Genomic DNA, 22076 nt, shown 5'->3' with positions numbered 1-22076 from the left:
TATCGCTTGCTCCATTTAAGTTGTTACCGGATAGAGAATTGCATCGTAAACCAAAAGGTTAACCTTGCTCGAGTAGAATACATAATAATATGGATATCCAAGAAAGAACAAACCAACAAAAGTTGTGTGGATAGTATAGGAACTTAGGTCATACAATTCGATTATGTCCAAACCGAAATAGTTGATAATTGCTGTAAAAAAAATGATGTTGCATTATTTCTATTCCGCCTTATTCAAAAGAACTTATATTTTATTAAAATTATAAAATTAATTTACTATTAAAATATAAAAAATAACTATTTTTTATTAAATGAAACAATATAGAAACAACTTCTACAAATAAATTTTAAAAAAAAATCAATGTATATGCCTGTCGGAATCAGTACCACATAGGGGTGGACGACGATTACGCTTTGGATTCCTCATTGGTTGCTCCGACGGGGGTTGTGGTTGTTCTGGCGGGGTTTGTGGCTACTCCGGTTGTGGGTGTTGAGAGGATGACCCAACTTGGTAGAATAAAAAATGTGGAAATGTTTGTATCACCCACAGTGGAGGTGTTTGAATCCCATAAGGCGATCAGAAATGGTAATGAGATGAGCTCGCTGACGGTGCCCCGTGCGATCCCTCCAGCGATGATGGCCTATATATTATCTGTTGAGTCGGAGTTATTGGGAAAGGAGATACACCGGGCAATGCATTCCAACTTGGCATAGGACTGGGAAAATGAAACATATAAAGGTTAGAATACATATAAGGGCTGCGATACGCACCTTGCATAATCTAAAGGGCTGTGATGTGGGTGTCGTCGGTTGAGGCATTAGGGCCGGTGATTGTGTGGGCGCTGTTGATGGACCCGTCCCATTATCCCTTCTCCTTGTATTTAAAGGGTCCCATTGTTTCCTTTCTACATAGATTTGCCGACACCTCTGCTCTTCCAACGACAAATATGGCTTGCCATGGATCCTAAACCATGGCATGTAATCCGGGGTGCACGCTAACTCTGGGATGATGACCAGTTCACGATCAGGTATATGATTGTACTGGTTTTCCCAAATTTCAATATATTCCGACTAGAATAACGGCCAATTCCTATTCGTTAGCCATAAGTCGATTTTGTGCTACTCATCGAGCACCTCAGATTCCTCAGGTATCGGTAGTCAGAATCCAAATTGCCACAACACTCTATCCGTCTAGTGCATCTAAAAAATATAATAGTTTACCAATAGAACCTTAACATGCCAAATGTTCAAATTTTGAATGAATTCTTCCGAAATTACTGCCCGTATTGTCGGATCCTCGTATTGTGTCCATTAAAACTATATGAACGGGATAAAAATATTAGTTATATACATAATACTAAATACTAAATACTAAATATGAAACGACTATTTTATGCATATATATTTTATTTAATACTTATTTGCGCTTCCGACCGTTGGTCTAATAGAAGCCGTATATCTTCAAGAGCGGTAAGTATTCCAACATAACTCGTTGGATGGTTCCACCTAATTAAATAAATTTTCAGCATACAATTTTATTTTAAATCTATAGAATAATTATAAAATCAAATAAAAATTTTACCTTGTTATGAGTGAGAATGTATATGGGTGGTTCACTCGAGGACGTAAAAATGGAAAGTGAAACTGAGTCCATGATTGTAGTAGTGATAGGCAACCTCCTATTTTGGCTTTATTTGGTGGTGTCGCCTCGCACATCTTCTGATCAATGTTGTCAACACGGCAGACCCCCAACTAAGTTCGCTAGCTGCTCTAAAATCAACAAGTTTCAGCAGCCACCTCAGATGTACGAGATTTCGTGACAAGTCTGGTATCAGATAACCTCTAATCATCTCAAGGATGTATGCCCAAGCATATCGTATTCTTTCTAATTCAGTCGAATCATTCCTGGCTTCGGGAATGTGTCTCATAACTAGCCCATCTCGATCCGACCTCCGTAAATATTATCCGGAATCGCACTCAAAAGATCGTAGGATATGGCTCCCCAATCAGCAGATTGAACAGACCTAGTGAGTATGGCCCCATCCACCGGCAATCCTAACTGTAACTAGACGTCCTCCAAAATGATAGTACACTCTCCACATGGAAGAAGGAATGTGTGCGTCTTCGGTCTCCACCTCTCTATTAACACACTAATGAGTTTCCCTCAAGTAATTTTCTATCAACAGTGATGGCGAATCAGACATGTTACGAATATAACATTGTAACACCCGATCTACAGACTGTTATAAAAAATTATAAAATACAAATTAATTAAAATTAGATAAATGAAAAAATATTAAATAATATTCAAAAATTAAAATTAATTAAAATTACATAAATGAAAAAAATATTAAAAATATTCAAAGTTTAAAATAAATCGTTGCCATTTTTATTTGTTCGACAGAGATAAGTTTATGATTGAGACGAATTAATTCCCCGACTATTGCTAACACGATCAGATATTTTTGAAATTATAAAAAAATAATATTAATTTAGAAAAAAATTAACGTAAATAACTGATTATAAAGAGCATTTCTAAATTTAATGAGAAATTTGAGAGCTTTAAGGAGAAATTGTAAAGATTTTTTGCTAAATTGTTAAGAATTTATCTGTGAAATAATTGGAGTGAGGGGGTTTTATACTCTCTCTTTTTTACCATTGGAACCCCCCAACGGTAAAAAAAATGTCTGTTGGAATTTAAAAAATCCAGAAAGATGCTTCCTCAAGGAAGCGATTTTCTGGCTTTTTTCCCCCTAAAACGTGGCCACATAGGCGCGTTTTGTACAAATCGACCCTTTCAAGTAAATAATATTGTAATTAGGCAATTTCCTTAAATATACATGGAAAATGGCCTTTTTAGGTAATTTAGTCATTTCTTGTTGATTTTACATTTCTTCAATTAAAGATTACATCTAACATATTTGTCAAACAATCACCTATTTTCAATTATAATTTCATTTTATTCCATCCAATTCAATTTTTTAATTAGAATATTGTGTAGATAAAATATGATAGTATTTAAAAAGCGATTTAATATAATTACTTATAGTTATACTGGAATTACATATTTGGATAACCTCAATTACACTCCAATTCTAAGAGGGAGGCTGAGAATTCTCTTTAGTGTTTGAAAAACCACCTAGTAACTGAATTTAGGTATAATTGTTTGTAATTATATAAGGATGGCATGTTTGAATAACCAATGTAATTTGTAGGTCTCGTGGAAATTGTGTAATTGAACCACCCCAATTATAGGTGTAACAACCCGTTTTCAGTAAAATCAGAACAGTGATTTCTGGACCACAAATTCGAAGTCAGAAAATTTATTTTATTATTATTTTATGGTCTACAGTATGACAGAAATACCGTATAAAAATTTTCGTTAAGAAATTTTACCGTTTACATTCTTAATTTGCTAAAAGAGACTAAATTGCATAAAGTGAAAAAGTTGAGTTCTAATAGCTAAAGGTATTAAATGGCTATAGAATTTTAAATTGAGGTCCTTATATTGTAATTAACCATTAAGGTTGTTAGTGGATAAGCATGGGTTGTCATTATTGTAATTTGAATGAATTATTAAGGTTAATTTTGGAAATTTGTGATTAAAGTTATAATTAATTAAATAAAACAAACTATTATCATCCATTATCATCATCTTCAACAAAATTAAAAAAAAACTACCCATGAAAGCTTGAAATCTAAGCAAGCTTATTTTGCTCAATTAGGTATGTATTTTTATTTCGTTTTTTATGATTTCTAAGTTTCTAGGATCGTTGTAGCTTAATCTAGCTAGCCCGGGGATTAATTTGTAAAACTGTTAAAGTATTAGGGTTTTGCTATTGATGAACATGCTTAAAATTTGAAGTTTGATGATAGAAAATGAATGGTTGTTGTTAGATGAATAATTTTTGTAAAGAGGTTTTTGGTGAAATCATCAATTAGTGACTAAATTGAAAAAGGTGATAGATTTATGGTAAAATTTGTGAATTTTGTGAAATATATGGGCTGCTATTAATATGTATAAAAATCGGCTAAGCTTGGGTAAGGATTAAATTGCATGAATTCCATTTTTCAAGCCTAGGGACTAAATTACAAAGGAATTAAAAGTATAGGGCAAAATGGTAATTTTTCCAAAATTCCTTGTTGGATTAAATTGAATGAAAATTATATTGAAATGATTTAAATTTATTCGTATAGATCTTGTCAGACCTCATACAGAGTTAGATCGAGGTAAAGAGAAAATATCGAATTAGTCGCCTCCGTATCTACGTACACTCATCGAGGTAAGTTCGTGTAATTAAATTGTGTAATTTATATGCTTTTTTTGAATTATATTATTTGTATTATCATCATATATGAATATCGATCACATATCCGACGACGTACAACAATTTTTGAGTCCCGTTTGAACCTTAGGAATCTGTAGAATAGAAATGACATGTCATTAGAGTTACCGGCTTCGGCTCTTATAAGCTTAGTGATACTCAGCTTGTATGAGCTTACCGTTATTTAGCTCGGAGGAGCTTATCGTTATTCAGCTCGGAGGAGCTTACCATTTATAGCTCGTATGAGCATACATGTACATGAATTGAGAGATTACAATTTAGTACACCTCGTGTGTACTACCCGCGTATCCAATGATATTCTAAATGGTTCAACGGCCATAGTTTTGTTACTAGTTTATAAGAGTTCAATACGAACTAGTACAAGTATTTAAATGAATTACACAGAAATGATTTATATATGATATAGGGATACATGGTATAGACATTGCATGTACATGGAATTTGAATAGTGGTTGAATTCATACATGTTTCTTGATATTATATGAATTACATGACTAACATGGTTGTTAAGGATATGTAATTAGACTTTTGGCCAAATTGAGTTGGATATGTTTTGTATGCTTACATTAAATGTGATTAAATGGTAAGTTAATTTCTTTGTTATACGAACTTACTAAACTTAAATACTTACTTTGTGTTATTTTCCGTGTTTTATAGTGATTCAGAAGCTCGTTCTGGTTGTAAGCTTGTCAGAGCTATATCACACTATCCATCGGTTCTTTTGGTACTTTCGGTTAATTAATCTAGGTTATAATGGCACGTATAGGTTAATTTAGCCAATGTTGGCATATAAGTGTTTTGTTGAGATTAATCACTTATTTGGCTTGTGTTTGGTATATTTTGATGTGTATATATATGTGGCCTTATCATATTTAATGCGTGTTTGATATGGTTGAATGATGGAAAACTTATAGGTGTATTGGTGATTGGTTTAAAATGGTATGTTTGGTACCAAATGGGTGAACTTGATAAATGATCTACATGATAGATTTTGGTTCAATTATGCATATCTGTATTAAGTTACTTAAGAAAATTGGGGTACATGGTTAACATATTTGCATATTGTCATTTGAAGCGCCTAAAGGTGTATTGGTTGTATGTGATGATTTTACATGTTTAAGGCTTAATTTTGGCTTGTTTTGGATGCCTAATTGTAACTTGTATATATACAAAACGTTAAGTATAGGTGGATGCTAAATTGGGTGAGAAGTATGGCTTGTAAAATGGCCTATTTTCATCCACACAAGCGTGTGCCTTAGCCGTGTGTCACACGCGGCTATGTGTCCCCTGTATCTTCTTAAGAATGCAAGTCAGTATGCTCACACGACCTAGCACACGGGCATGTGGCTTGGCCGTGTGACCCAAGTCAGAGAATTACACGAGCACGGGCACGGGCTGGGACACAACCGTGTGTCCTTATTTCAAATGTCCACACTGCTTAAGACACGGGCATATCTCTTGGCCGTGTGAGTCACACGATCTAGCCACACGTCCGTGTGACCCCTGTAGCTTTGAAAAATTTTAATGTTTTCGAAAAACTCTTTGAGTATCAGATTTAGTGCCGACTTGTTTCTAATGCGTATTTTGGGCCTCGAGGGCATGTATAAGGGACAATATGTTTTATTTTGATTGGTTTCTAACATGAATATTATATAATATGAAATGTTTGAAAAGTCTGTTTATTTGAGCTGTAAACTTCGGTAATGTTCCGTAACCCTGTACCAGCGATGGATATGGGTTAGGGTGTTACAATAGGAGAGGGTGAGAATTAGAGCAATTACGTATGTAATTAAACCCAATTCTAATTACCCTACGATTTTCCAAACACTCGTATATAAAAAATTATATTATAAACAAAAAATATGTATAAGTGTTTAGGATGGTTATGGCTAAAATTTTCTAAAAATAAATTATAAATCCTAAGAAGTTATATTATAAAAATAATTAATGTGTATTTTATAAAGTTAAAAGAAAAAATTATATAATTTAAATCCTAAAAAATTTCTAAAGTTAATGGCCAAAAGTATATTATAAAAAATTATTTACGTTTTATAAAAAGTGTAGAATATACTTATTTATAAAAGTTATGGTCAAAAAGTATGGACATAACTTATCTATATGGACCATAATATTTATAAAAAAAAAAACAACTTTCTAAAATTATGACAAAAATATTATAAGTGTTTTGAAAGTTATCCAGCACTTTATAAAAAATCTTTTTACAAAGGTTATATATTATAAATTTTATATTATTTTTAACTTAATTTACTTAATATAAAAAAAAGGGTTATAATCTAGCATAGTATTTCTCCAAATTAAGTTTATATAAGTTTTTATAATCAAAGCTACATAACATTGGCATTGTGAACGCAATGCGATAGATGCTAGGTGTGCAAATATAAAGGTTTTCTTGCACTATATTGTGGGGTACGAGACCATCTAAATGAATGGATTTGACAAAAGAACCAAAGACAACTCGTGAACTCTTTAATTTGATATGTCCATAGCTTCAAAATGTGGTTAAGAGGATATTTGTTGTTCTAAAAAAGATTTCTCATATTAACAACATCACCTCAGTATAGAATTAAAAAAACAATGTTAGATCATACTAGCATGTTGCATACTTCATAACTTCATTATAGGTGGAATTGAGATGATCCCTACTTTGAAGAGTATATAGACTAAGGAGATCTTGACAATCTTAATGATATAGATTTAGATTCAAATGATGATAAGAAGTATATGTTAAATGTTAAAGAGAGAATAACCTAATAAATATAGAATGCTAGAACAATTAAATAAAATTGCCTATAATATTTATTTTTCTTGTTATTGTTATTAATAATCATATTGTTGACTACTTTCTTGGACTAGCATATTACATATGATGATTTGATTTCGACTGTTGTTACTTGTTCAGATTTTTTTATCATACTAATATTTTTATAGTAATTAGAATTTTTTTTAAAAAGCATAAATAATATAACTCTGTGTATAACACCCTTTGCCCGGTCCAGTCGCCGGACTTGAGCTACAAGAGGTTACCATACGAAACTCACAAAATATTTACATACTTAAAACATACGTGGTAGATCATGCCACGAACCAATAGGTGGTAGATCGCTTCGGAGTATCATTCAACCATGTATTGAATTTCAAATGATTGAATTTTGGATTATTCTACGGACACAACTATTTCAAAAAGTAAGGCGGACATCAAATTTGAAATATTTCTATGAATAACAAATAATGGCGAATTGTTCCGCAAATACCCCACAATATGTTAGGTCCCGCGAAACATAACAGATTGAACTTCATTTTTATTATCATACAGTATGAAAATTCAAATTAATCACCTTCAAAGTTTAACAAACTTATTTACAAATATCCCAACGACTATATACATGTCACTTAGACCGACTAAAATAAATCAAGAGTCTACGACAACGCCTGACGGATAGTGCGAACTTCTTTTTAATCCGATCAACGCACTCTACACGTTCAAAATCTAAAAGATAAAAGTCGTCTAGGCATAACTATTTAGAATACTTAGTAAGCTCATACAAATTCAATAGTTTACTTACCTCACATAATAATTATATGATAATTAAATAGCAAATATAGTTTATGTAACACCCGAATTTCACTAATTAGCCCAAAACTAAGGAAATTAGGACCAAATCGAGAGGGTTAGCGAATCACGGGACCTCACCGGGTAAATTAGAAATTTTAGTAGTCGAAATTCAAATAGTTGTATGTCAACCCTGGTTCTGTTAGGATATAACTAGTTGGTTCCAAAGTAGGAGACATAATAAATAGGAATGAGTGGCGGCAATGGTCTGTGGAGATCGTGCCGAGAAAGTGTATATATATAGGTATGTACAAGAACGAAATTTCCCCTTAATTCTGCTTTCCAAACCCTTTTCTCTAAGCATCGTCTTCTTCTGTTACCCTGAAGAAGAAGAAGAAGAAGAAGATATAGTTGAAGGAAGTCCTATATGTTGTACCCATCGTGTAGATTTGAGTCTAGAAGTAGAAAGATTGAGAATTTGTAAGTTTCCTTAACCTTCTGAACTTGTAGATTGGAAAAAAAAAGTAGAGTATGAAATCTCAAAAGTTCTGGGTAATTGTGGAATATGGTTTTCAATAGTTAAACACCTTTAGATTAATCAATACATGATTGTTATGCTTAGCTGCTAGGATGAAGGAGGCGCCAGCGTTCGGAGAAGCTAAGCTAAAGAGGAAAAATAACAAGGTGAGTTCCTATTACAACTCATAATAGGACCCACTATTTTGTCTTGGCCTTTGGGCTGAAGGTACTGACATTCCCTATCCCTAGTGCTGACATTATCTGGGCCTCCTTCAGCTTTTTGGACGCTTGCTTGCGGAGCACACGGTCTTTTCTGACCCTGGAACTGACTCTCCCAATGAACCTCGCACTTGCCAGTCACGAGAAGGGGTCCTCTTCGTGGACGTGGCACGCGCCTCGTCCCTACGAAGCTTACGCGAACTCTCCTATTACGACCTCATTCATGCGATGCTTACACGAGCTCCCCTCACGAGCTTCCCGCATGAGCTATCTTTGCGAACATCTTGCATTCCCCCGAGGTCCTCAGTTGACTATGCCTGTAGGCGAATATTCTTTTTCCGGGTCAAGTTCATCCGAATCGGAGGTCCAGATCCTACCAGTCACTTGGGCTATCGATTCCCAAACCCTAACAATATTTATATTTTATAGGTTAAAAAAAGCTTCCAACAGAAGTCAAATCTTGCAATAATTGCTATAAGTATAACATTAAATGGCATTGAAAAGTCATCGTAATTTTAGTCATTTCTTGCAATAATTTGATATTCTTGCTCTTTTATTTTTGTAGTTTGTTTTGATACTTACTGTAAACCCTATTTTTGATGATAATCCCAAACCACTTTTATTAGATAAAATATATTAATCTTTTTACTCTTATTATAATTCTTTTACTTTTTATTTTAATTATTTCTTTCTATACTCTTTATTATAATTTCACGTGCCAATTTATTATTGTGACAGATGGTAGCTTATAAGATGTGCCACATAAGAATTATTTCCTTAATTGTGACTTTAAATTGCTATAATATATATTACATATGTTAAGTTGTTTATATTTAAAATTTTAATAAATATATATAACAGTAGTAAAAGTAATGTATATGTATTTTACTAAATATTAAAGAAAAATAATATATTTTAAAAAATTTTAAAAATAATGGACGAGTTTAAATTAGCTCGAGTTTATCATTTACAAATATGAATAAATTTGAACAATATTTTATATTTATATTTCAAACTAGACAAGACTTGAACATATGTATACGATACATATATTGAAGTTGAACCTAATTTAACTCAATTTATAAACACATACAATCAATCATGTATGAGTCAAAAAAAAAATTATATATTTTTCTTTGAAATTGAATTTGAGTAATAAAATTTAAATAAAATCATATTCAACACGAAATAGGAATTGGAGATATACGTTTAGAAAAAGGGTTAGGTGCAAGTGCGTAGTTAGGGGTAGTAGGGGCTCTGACCCTAAAATGAAAATTTTTCTATTTAGGCCTTTTGAAATTTTTAAAATTTTAAATTAGTAAAGATAAAATTACACTTTGCCCCCTTAAAAATATAAAAATTTAATTTAATCATTAAAAAGTTATAAATATATAAACTATTAAAATAATAAAATTATATTTTTACTATCATAAAAATTACAATTTAATTTTGACCTCCCTTAAAGTATTTTCTAACATCGCCTCTATCAGGTGATGGCATAAAGTAGCCATAAGACAGACATGCATGGCCATGGGAGTCGAGGAAAAGTACGTATGTCAGCACAAACCCTCAAACCGCAATACCTTAATTGCTGATTCTTATTGTAGTTCACCCTTCACGCATTTCTTACATTGCATGCCTGATTTTATTTTTCTACCCAAATATTGTGAAAGCAAAATAACATAATAATTTATTTTGATATGATTTTTAAATTTCATCATATATTTTATTAATTCCATAAAGAAAGTGAAAATATAAAGGAGGAGCAAGGGGCACGAGAAAGCAATTACACGTCCCAACTACTTAGGTGTACGCCACCCCTCATAAATTGCCCACCCTTTCTCTCTATATAATCTAATTCATCATCCCCTCCAGCTGAATGATCATTGGATTTCCTTTTATAAGCAATCCTTTCCTTTACACTCTACCCTCACTATCATCCCTCCTTTCTTATTTTTCCCTTTTTGGTTCCTCTCTTTCTGTCCTTACTTTGTGATGGAATTAGGAAGTGCTCTTCAGTTCCTTGATAACAAATCCATTCTAGTCACTGGTGGAACTGGGTTTTTGGCAAAGAGTAACAGCAACTCCTCCTTTTATTCATTTAATTTATTAAAGCCCACACCACACGTACGAATGTTTTAATTTGCTTCCCTTTTGAAATGCAGTATTTGTGGAGAAAATATTAAGAGTTCAACCCAATGTCAAGAAATTATATCTTCTCGTAAGAGCAGCCGACCATAAATCCGCCATCCATCGTTTGCACCATGAGGTTCTCTTCTTTCTATTTATTACTATCATTTATTCAAGCAGCACATATCTGTTCAACAACTGCACCATTTTTGTTGTGATACAGATCGTAGGGAAGGATCTGTTCAGAAATCTGAAAAAGAAATGTGGGACCAATTTCAGCTCTTTTATATCACAAAAAATTACAGTTATACCAGGTGACTTAACCCATCAAGATTTGGGTCTCCATGATTCTGATTTGCTTCAACTCCTTTGCAAGGAACTCGATGTTCTTCTTAACCTTGCTGCAACAACCAACTTTGATGAAAGGTATATAACCTACTTAATTTATTTCTGTTTTTTTTTTTAAAAGCCATAAAAATTATTAGAAACTTATCTTAATGTTTGTTGAATGTAGATATGATGTGGCACTAGGCCTCAACACACTGGGAGCTAAATATGTTGTGGACTTTGCCAAGAAATGTGCCAAACTACAAGTGTTGGTTCACGTATCCACAGGTTGCTATAAAAAAAAAAGTTAAAATATTCCATAAGTCTATGTTCTTTTTATAAATTGAAAATTTAGTCTCTATACTTTTATTTCTAAGAATTTAGTTTTACTTTTCAAAATTCCACAATATATGTTTTTTCTATTACATGGCAATCAAGTGTGTGTGTTTTTTTTTATTTTAAAATTTCATACCAACAAATTTAATAAAAATATTAACAATGTTAATAATTGGACTTGAATTTTAAAATCTAAAAAATAAAGAGACTAAATTCCTAAAAATAAAAGTAAAGAGATTAAATTCTAAATTTATAAAAAGTATAAAGACTTATCACATATTTTAATTAAAAAATATATTTCATTCTTAATTATATACTTGATAAGTATATTCAAAACATGAAAGATTATTCGTATTCGTTAAAAACAAATGCCTTTCATTCCCATCTTATCGGAAATGAACTCGGTAAAGAACAAAGATTTTTTCGTTGGTTCCTTTTTGCAACACAATATAATATATTTAGAAATAGAAGAAGAGTTGAAAACTCTTCACCCTTTGCTTAGCACCACCCTTTGCTATTTTATTCAATCATTTGGTGCCTATATTTTCTTTTAATGTTTAATTTGATATTTAAATTTTTTTAAAATTTAATATTTAACTATTTTAAAATTGATATCTGAATTTTTCTTTTATTCTAATTAAATATTTATATTTTTCAATAAAATACATATGTTAAATATTTATTAAATCACATAATATTATTTAATTTAAATATTAAATTAAATATTAAAATTAAATTTAAATACCGTATTAAACATTCATGCAAAATATAAAAAAACGCAGGAAAGCAGTAATTAATGGTTGTGTAATATTTATTTTGGACAGCATATGTGTCAGGGGAAAGGTCTGGGCTTATAGTTGAAAATTCATACAGAATGGGGGAAACACTTAATGGTGTGTCAGGCTTAGATGTTAACATTGAGAAGCAAGTGGTTGAGGATCAACTTCATCTTCTCCGTCTCCAAGGTGCTTCTGATAAGGATATCACCGTTGCCATGAAAGATCTGGGCATTCAAAGGTCACTCCATTTCCAATTCTTTAATGTTATTTTTCAGTTAATAAATAAAATATCAATATGTATATGTGTTTGACTTCAATTAAGCCTTAGAAAGTATGGTTAACTTAAATAGGTCATAGTAATGGGTGGAGTTGTCATCGACATGAATAAATAAGAGAGGATAGGATTCACGTGCATGAACTTTGACATGATAGTAACTTGACATCCACCTATCTAATACACTCTATTCATTCAGTAAAGCTTATAAGCTATCATTTATATAACAAATAATAATTGAAAATTTTTGCTATTTTTCATTTTTTTAATAATTAAAGATTAATATTTTAAAAAAACAAACAAATAACTTTAGATTTGATAATTGGTTCAACTATTTATCATCACAAAAATACATCTAAATATACATACAATAAATAAATGAAAATTTTAGATATTATTATATTTTTAAGCTTCTATGGCCCTGTTTGGCAATTAGATAATAGTTGGTTTGATCGACTGATTCTATTAATTAATTTGATTAATTAATTCTATTAACTGTTTATTTAAAAGTGTTTGACAAATTAAAGCATGATACATTTTATTGTTAAATATTTATTAATTTATAATATTTTAGTCTTTATCGGGTGAAATTATTGAAATAAAAAACACCATTACCAATGAATTAAAACATCCATTATAGAAATTAATTAGTTAATATTTTTGAAAATTTAAATAAACAAATTTATTAAGTTCCTTATTTACAAATATTAACCTTGTGGAAATTTATAAATATTAATAGTCTATCAATATAATTGTAAACTATATTCTTAGTGATAATTATATCATGTTCTTAGTATGTAAATTACTGATAATTATATCATGCTCTGGATAAATTTGTCAAGTAGCATATTTCAATTAATATGAAATTGCATAAGAAATCATTTGACATAAGTAAATTGAAAATAAATTAAGAGTACATAAATATTGAAGGATAAATTGAAAATAAATTAAGAGTACATAAATATTGAAGGAATAAATAAATATCTCATTCCACGTATCTCATTAGGTTTGAGAGCATGTGGCAAAGAGAGCAACTTTTGAGAAAGCATGATCAGATATGTCATTCCCAATCAGTTGTCTGCATTTACTATTTTGAATGTTTTAACTCAACAAACTCTTACAAAGTTTCATTCACTGAACACTACAATTAAATGGTTTTGACTACTCAATCCTCTATTTATGCCCAAATCAGCTAAAAAAAGACTCAAAACTCTGTTTACCAAACACCCCTATATATTTTTATTTGAAAATTAAAGTTCAAATGATGATATTATTAATGGGTTTCGTTAAATTTGAACATGTGGCATTTCAATATTGAAAAGCTTAATTTAAAAATTAAAATCCTTAACACATTCAGATTTAATAATGATATTAATTACACTAATTTTACTTTTGATTCAAACAAGTAGAAAAACTAAAATGTTAAAATTAAAAGTTGAATGACGAAAATTTAAAAGTTGGAAGAGTAGAAAGATGAGGACATTAATAAGGTGGTGAATTATACACCAAACACACACAACCCCTGCCGGCCAAAACTGATGAAATTAAAAGCAAAGAGCAAAAACAACAGCCATTTTTCCCTTCATCTAATCTTCGCATATCTAGACAAAACATTTATTCATGAATAGGACAGAATTTATAGTGGGGTCTCCATAAGTATGCAATTTCTGTTGGCTGTCATGTGTTTCAACTTTTAAATTTGATTCCATATATCTTACTAGATATTTATGATTAGTATCATATATTTATACAATCAGAAAGATAAGTCATGATACTAACAATATTAATATATTTTTCCAAGAAAAAGACAATGTGATTCTATCCATAAGCTTGTTTTACGCAAACAATTAAGTTTGGTAGAAATATTTTTGTTTTATAAATAATAATATATCGTAAAATAAAAAGAAAAGGGAAAATGAAACAGGGCAAGGCGGTATGGATGGCCAAACACGTATGTGTTTACCAAGGCAATGGGAGAAATGATGGTGGGGGAATTAAAAGACATTATACCAGCAGTCATCATTCGCCCTACCATCGTAACTAGCACTTACAAAGAACCCTTCCCTGGTTGGGTCGAAGGAATCAGGTATTTCTATTTCATTCTATAATTTTTTTTATTGGGAAATAGATATTTTGGAATTAAGCTAAGCTATAATGAGTAATTCTTGCCTTGGATTTTTTTTCCTTTTTAACTAGTACTTGTATATGTGTTTATGATAGAACCATTGATAGCCTAGCAGTTGGTTATGCAAAAGGCAAATTAACATTCTTCCTGGGAGATCTGGAGGCAATAGTTGATGTGGTGAGCTTTATTTTTATATTATTATACAAATTTTCCATTTATCAATGAATGCTAATTGGGATGGGTTGTTGATTATATAATAATTGCAGATACCAGCAGACATGGTGGTGAACGCCATAATTGTAGCAATGATAGCTGAGGCAAGACATCAACAACCCCAAACCATTTACCAAGTAGGTTCCTCAATCAGAAACCCCCTAAGGTATTCTAATCTTCAAGACTATGGCTTCCGCTACTTCACCAAGAATCCATGGATCAACAAAGATGGAAAACCTGTGATTGTTAGCAAGGTTACGGTTATGAACAGCATGGATAGCTTCCAAAGATACATGGCATTTCGTTACTTGCTTCTTTTGAAGGTACCCCTCTATAACCTTTCTTTTCAACCTCCCATTAATGGGGTTCCTCCTTATTCAACAAAATTATCATTTCATGTGTGTTTGCAGGGATTGGAATTGGCTAATGCAGCCTTCTGTCATTTCTTTCAAGGTGTTTACAGCAATCTGAATAGGAAGATCAACTGGGTCATGAGATTGGTCGACATTTACAGACCTTACTTGTTCTTCAATGCCACGTATGTCCTCTTCTACTTTCTTACTCTCATTCAATCTCTGTTTACAAAAAAGAAAATTAACTTCACAGTTTTGTTGAGTACAGTTTCGATGATTTAAACACCGAGAAGTTGCGAATGACAGCAAGAACGAGCTTGGTGGAGAACGATATGCTCTATTTCGACCCTAAAAGCATTGATTGGGAAGATTACTTCATGAACATTCATATTCCTGGCATCGTAAAATACATTTTCAAGTGATTTAAGGGGCAAAATAAGGGAAATATTTCCTTAATGCTTTTCAAATTCATGGTATAATTAGTGTGGCAGCATGAATATTATGTTTAGCCGTTGACGAAAAGTGTGTTCAGAATATCATCAAACCATATCCATCAGTGTGTTTGTAATATATATTGCCTTCATGAATATATCATATGTGCATGTATGTGTTCCAAGTTTTCGGGATTTGAGATACCCAACTGAAGCAACCATGTTATGGTATTCCGTTCGTTGTTTTTTGAGATTTGTCGGACCCGACAGGTTGTCGGTTTAAACTAATAGAAGAGGTGAAATTGTTGCAAGTGTAAACTTTGACCCAAAATTGGAAGATTATTTGGATTGGCAGGTTCAATGGTACAAGTGCAAAAGAACTGTGGGCTTTGAAACAGGCTTTGCCACTTATAAATTGAATAACAGTAGCAATGTGAATCATGGGGATCTCTCCTTCCTTTTACCTGTCATGGATGTGGTTTTATCATCACACTTTTCATTATTCCTATTCTCACTTGACTTGCAGCAGGGACCATCAACAATTTCACAAGTTTCCATGGTGGAACCAGTTTTACCTTCATCTTCACATCCACCTGGCTTGGTAATGCAGAGCCAACTTCTCAATGACTCCTCGTCGCTCTCACATACAATGGGAACATGCCATGATCCTTTTTCGGATTCCTGAAACACACATTCATTTCTTTATATTCCAATGGAAACTACAGTTTGACAGCAGCTAAATCATGACCTTGACCGATATGAAAATACATCAGCAAATAACCCATGAATACCTGAATGACGATAGAGTATGCAGGTGGCATCTGAAGTTTCAGGGCTCCTTTCAGAAATGTATATCGAACCTGCAAATAAAACCAAAATCATTTTGCAAAATGGGATCCGGTTTAATGCTAATCATGAACTGAGTAAGAGCCTTTCCTTGAGAATTCAAACAAATGTCAAAATAGAAAGTCAAGCATTAAAATCCATGTCCAAAATCAGAATTGGACCATTTGCCAACTTATCAGAGAATAGAAGAAAATGTCTTATACAGAGTCATAGACTGGTCCAACCTAAGTGGCATTTCTGATGCAGAAAAATAAAAGAAAAAGGTAAATGTAAATTTTAAAAATATTGCCAAATATGCTTTTTATTACATCAGAACAAGAACAACTAATATGAAAAGTAGAAGAAAGATCATATGTCAAGTAGGTTTGCAGACAGCACAAACCTGGTGCCTTTCTTTCCATTTGAGAAAGAAGCTACTTCCTAGGAGTTCAAAAATGTGATCCCGCATTTCATCATTTGTCACAAGCAGACATCTAAGTTTTACAGTGGCATAAAGCCAATACCTGTAAATAGAAGAATTCATTTTATTACAATCAAATTAGCATCAATTAGCAATTGAAAACCAGAATAATCCTGCATGAATTCTGTGCCACCAATAGTGCACACCAGCACTGTATCCCCTGCAAATACTAAATTATATAGCGCAAGCATAGGGAGACTTCTCAAGTTATAAAAAAAGTGCCGAGTCAGATTGAACAAAAAATAAGATATTAAATCAGATTTAACATGTGGAATGAACAAATGAATCAAAGTTAGCTTGTCTTTTCAACATCCATACCAATCATCATTGGAGCCATGTGGTGTTGTATAAAGAACACCATTAGCCATCCATTCTTCAACCAACTTTCTATGGGAAGGATTTTCCAAGAGGGCTCGCACACGCTTATTATGCAGGATGACAAGTGGCCATTTATTCCCACTTCTAGTATACATTTCTTTTATGACGGCATTAAGCTGTTCTATTGCAATTTTTACAAAAAAAAAAACAATAATAAAAAATAAAGAATAACAATTAGTAACAGAAATTGAGTGAGCACAATATGAAAGCAGAGTAGACAAGCCAACCGTTGGATATACAACCTGAAGAACACTGAATCCACCCTCTGCAAAATTTTGTTGGTAGAGCCCAATATTTGCTCCGTCCACTATGGCTTCATAATCCGCATTTTTTTCCAACCAATCCTTTATTAATGATATAAATGAATAAGTAAATCATAAAGGAGAAACTGTAAGAATTAGGTACAGTGGGAATTTGCAATATCAAGATATCATTTTACATGTCAATATTATAATGAAATTGTAACAAACAAATTAATCAAAATATTAAACATTCTGCAACAGGAACAACAAAATTCGGAGTGTCAACCTGCACTAATGGTATAAAGTCTAAACCTAGTTGCCTACAACTCCGTTTTAGAGGTTTATTTCACTTAACATATATATAATCAATCATAAAAATAAAAAATAAAAAACATTGCATAATGAAAAAGGAGCAACTTGCAAATATGTTCCTCACCTGAAACTCCCTAAAGTTAGCCTTAACCTCTCTCTCCAAAGCCAATCCTGCAACTGAAAGAGCAAACTTCTCAGTCTCCACATCATCAATATCAACACAATCCAACTGCTCCCCGCAGCAGCAACATCGACATCCTGACATTCCTTCTTCATACCACACAACCAATCTCCGCACAGCAACATCAAAACCTTGCTGTTTCCTCTGACCACCCACGCCCTTCCCAATCCACCCTAACCATGCCACCCCCCACCATTCCTCAAAATCGCTTCTTTCACTGAACCCACATCAGAACCAATCTCGCTTGCTTTACAGCAAAACCAGTCCTCCAAAACCTTGCATGTTTCCTCACTGACCCACCTCACGCTCCTCCTCAACTTATGCAAGTAATTATAAACTCTCTCCCCTCTCCCCGTATCCGCACTTAGTTTCAATAAAGCGGCAATTTGAGGTTCCTCCAAGCTCAACCCCATCTTATCTATATCCTCCTCAACTTCATAAGCCTTCTCTGCTTCCAACTTCTGGCAAAAACAAACAATGCAGGCTCGTAAGTACGAAGCCGTGGCGAAACCTGATAATCACCCAACTTCTTAACCATTTCAAAAGCGTAATCACCATCACCTTTGCCGCGGATAAACGGGCAATGGAGGTAATAGAAGCTTCATTAGGGTGGATATTTAAGGCCATCATGTGGTCAAAAACTCGAAACCCGTATCGTAAAGCAAGATCTTTGGAGTCAGGGTCGGTGGCAAAAGTGGAGCAAAGGTAAAGCAGGGTGTTGAAATGGGACTGGTTGAGGCGAGTATTGCTGGAAAGAGCAGAGTCGTAAAGGGAAATAGCGCCTTTGAGGTCTTTGGATTTGGAGCAAGAATTGAGTTCATAAAGAAAATTGGCTTCAGGGTTTTTGTGGGTTTTCTTTTTCTTGGTTGAAGGAATGGCGTTTTGGTGATGGCTTGGGGTAGCCATGGATACTACTTTCCCCGGATATAAAACCCTAAAGATTTGCCTCAATATCAGAACCGCAAAAACCCTGCCTTTTCCTTTGATTGCTGGGATTCTGGGGAAGTTGCCGTTACATATCATTTATAAGCTAGAGCTGGGCTGACTCTGTAATTTTACATTGGGCTTTAAGCTCTGCTTTATCAATTAAGCTTTCAACACATAAAATGAAAAAAAAGCATTTTATTAGTAGTATTATTATTATTAAAATAGAAAGTAACATTTCTCAATGAACAAGAAATTTTTAAAATAATCATTTCAAATTGGTATTACCACTCATATATATATGTATGCCATACTGATTCTAAGTAAAGTAATGGTCCAAAAATCAAGATTCAATTTTCTTTACTAAAAACAGAGATATTTATGGTGGATAATAATATTTTATTATTTTAAAAATTTTAGTAAATTATAATTTTTTTTATGAATAATTGAGTTGTAAAGAGATAATTTTTGTGTGTAAAGTTATCTTATAAAGTCATAACTTTATATTACATTGTTTTGTAAAGTGATACAACCTTATAAAATGGTATCTTATTAGAAGGTATAATCTATAATATATATACAAGTATGAGTTTAAAGATTCCATCTACAGTGTTTTTGTTGTGTGTCCACAGTCATGGGCAATTTATCTGTAAACCATTGATGGTTAAAACCATAACCCTATGTGTAAGTGGTCGGAGTTAAGAGGAATTCATATTGTTGTATGTAGTGGTGAGATAGGACTTTTTTTGTTAAACCAAAACTGTATTGCATTTATAAAGCATGCACATACAATTTTGAGATTTCTAATATTTTATATATGTATTGTTGAATGATTTGAAATATCAATATTCTGAAATTGCTATCGTGAGTTATTCTATATGTCGTGTTTCTGTATGCTTAATCGTTTGCACCAATTTTCTTGTGATGAAACTCACACTGAGCTTCATAGCTTACCCCCTTTTTATTTCTTTTTCTACAAATAACACATCAGGTTAGGACGTGGACATGATATACGGAAGGCTAGGAAACATTTTATTTATATGAAAGCTATTATTAGGCTTATTTTTATAATTCATGTTATTTTGGAACTTAATTATTTATATTATAGCATGGGATTTAGATTTAAGGTTATTTCGCATGCATGATTTTTTAATTTGAATTTAGGATAATGAACTTGGAATTAGATTTGATTATACACTAAATAATTTCGTTTTAGTTTAATTAAAACTAAATTAATATCTGTGAAAAAAATTGAATATCACTATCCGTTGCTAAGTTATAACTGAATTTTGGGTAATAAATAAACTAGGAATTAGCTAAAGTTTCAAAGGAAATCACCATTATAGAAAAGTGTATAATTAAATCAGTTTTTATTAACTCATGAGTTTTTCTAAAAATTTAACTAAATTTTATTTCAAATTAAACAAATGTTTTAATACAATTATTTTATAAACTTCGATAGTTTACTGGACCATTCCTGTAACAATCCGTTTTTAGTGAAATCGGATAGTTTACTGGACCATTCCTGTAACAATCCGTTTTTAGTGAACTAGGAACAATGGTTTCGGGATCACAAATATAACGAGTAAATTATTATTTTTTATTATTTTAATGTCTATGGGACGTTAGTAAGGTTGTATTAAAATTTCATTAAGAAATTTTGACATTTGCATGATTAATTAAGTGAAAAGGAATAAATCATAAAAAAAGTACAAAAGTAGAGTTCTATTGGTTAAAGGTGTCAAATATCTATGAAACTTTAAAGTGAGGGGACTTCGATGGTAATTAGACCATTTCTATAGTTAGTGGATATTCATGGCGAGGTTTTATTGAAATTTTGAATGCTTTTAAAGGTTAAAAAGGTAAATGTGTAATTAAGGTTAAAATAAATAAAACTAAAATGACTCCATCTTTTTCCACCGAATTTCAAAATAAAAATATTCATTTTTAGGGTTTATTGATTCGACTACAATAATTACTTGCATGTAAGTGTTTTCAACTATGTCTTTAATGATTTCTATGTTTTTAAAGTTATTTTAGCTTAATCTAGCTAGCCTGGGGATCAATTTTTAAAATTGTTAAAGATTGAGGGTTACGCCATGAATGATTTTGTATGATTCTTGATGTTTAATGATAGATTATGAGTCTTTTTTGATAAATAAACAAGTTTTGAAAAGTGATTTTTTATGAAAATTGCATTTAGGGACTTGTTTGTAAAAATAGTAAAATTTCATGTTAAATTTATGAAATGATGATTGGTATGGGTTGGTTTAAGTCCCTAGAGAAATTTTTTAGCTTGAAAAGAGGATTAAAATGCTTAAATTTCAATTTATTAGCTTAAAGACTAAATTGTGAAAAGTTAAAAGGTTAGTGGTAAAATAGTAATTTTGCTTAAATATGAAATATTGACTAAATTGAATACTATGCGTATTAAATGGATTGAATTTGTCTATTTAGATAAAGATAGACCACGTACGGATTTAGATCGGGGAAAAGCTAAAGCCTCAGCTTAGTTCAGCTTCGTTTTTACGCCTTAGTCGTCGAGGTAAGTTCGTATGTATGGATTACTATATTTAAGTTATGTAACACCCCTAACCCATATCCATCGCTGGAATAAGGTTACGGAGCATTACCGAAGTTTAAAAAACAAATAAAACTAATTCATGTTATTTACTATTCATATCTGAAACCAATCATATTCAATCATACTGTCTCTTAAATGAACCCTCGAGGTCCAATTTATGCATTTGAAGCAAGTTGGGACTAAATCGGGAACTCAAGGAATTTTTTGTGAAATTTCAAAATTTTTCTTAGGTGTAAGGGATACATGCCCATGTGGCTAGGCCGTGTGGCTCACACAGCCAAGTGACACACTCGTGTCCTAGGCCATGTGGGCATTCAATATGAGGCACACGGCCATATCCCAACCCATGTCCATACCCGTGTAACTCTATGACTTGGGTCACACGGCTAACCACACACCAGTGTGCTAGGCCATGTGAACAAATTTAATTTTCAATAATTAAGTGCAGGGGTCACACGACCAAGTCTCACACCCATGTGCTAAGCCGTGCGACATACACTACTGAGACACACGCCCATGTCTCCGCC

At 32.3% G+C, this 22076-nt stretch overlaps 2 protein-coding genes across 2 annotated transcripts; one reads left to right on the top strand and one right to left on the bottom strand.

The window, feature by feature from the left end:
* Positions 1–10438: 10438 nt before the first annotated feature.
* Positions 10439–15853, top strand: LOC107953279 (fatty acyl-CoA reductase 3). The gene is made up of 10 exons (XM_016888527.2): positions 10439–10728; positions 10820–10923; positions 11008–11210; positions 11299–11399; positions 12272–12464; positions 14425–14586; positions 14721–14802; positions 14892–15161; positions 15249–15376; positions 15460–15853. Exons 1-10 carry the CDS (start codon positions 10650–10652, stop codon positions 15611–15613), a joined length of 1476 nt encoding a protein of 491 aa, XP_016744016.1. The 5' UTR covers positions 10439–10649; the 3' UTR covers positions 15614–15853.
* An 88-nt stretch (positions 15854–15941) lies between these two features.
* Positions 15942–19064, bottom strand: LOC107953278 (proteinaceous RNase P 2). Its single transcript, XM_041074104.1, is given in 9 exon segments — positions 15942–16303; positions 16414–16482; positions 16851–16971; positions 17247–17422; positions 17549–17650; positions 17985–18176; positions 18218–18498; positions 18501–18640; positions 18691–19064. Coding segments are annotated over 9 exon segments (1698 nt in total). The 3' UTR covers positions 15942–16060.
* Between the last annotated feature and the right edge of the window lie 3012 nt (positions 19065–22076).

This window comes from Gossypium hirsutum, chromosome A07, assembly GCF_007990345.1.
Source record: "Gossypium hirsutum isolate 1008001.06 chromosome A07, Gossypium_hirsutum_v2.1, whole genome shotgun sequence".
NCBI lineage: Eukaryota > Viridiplantae > Streptophyta > Magnoliopsida > Malvales > Malvaceae > Gossypium > Gossypium hirsutum.
The sequence above is the reverse complement of the archived record's forward strand: the minus strand, read 5'-3'. Positions and strand labels throughout refer to the sequence as shown.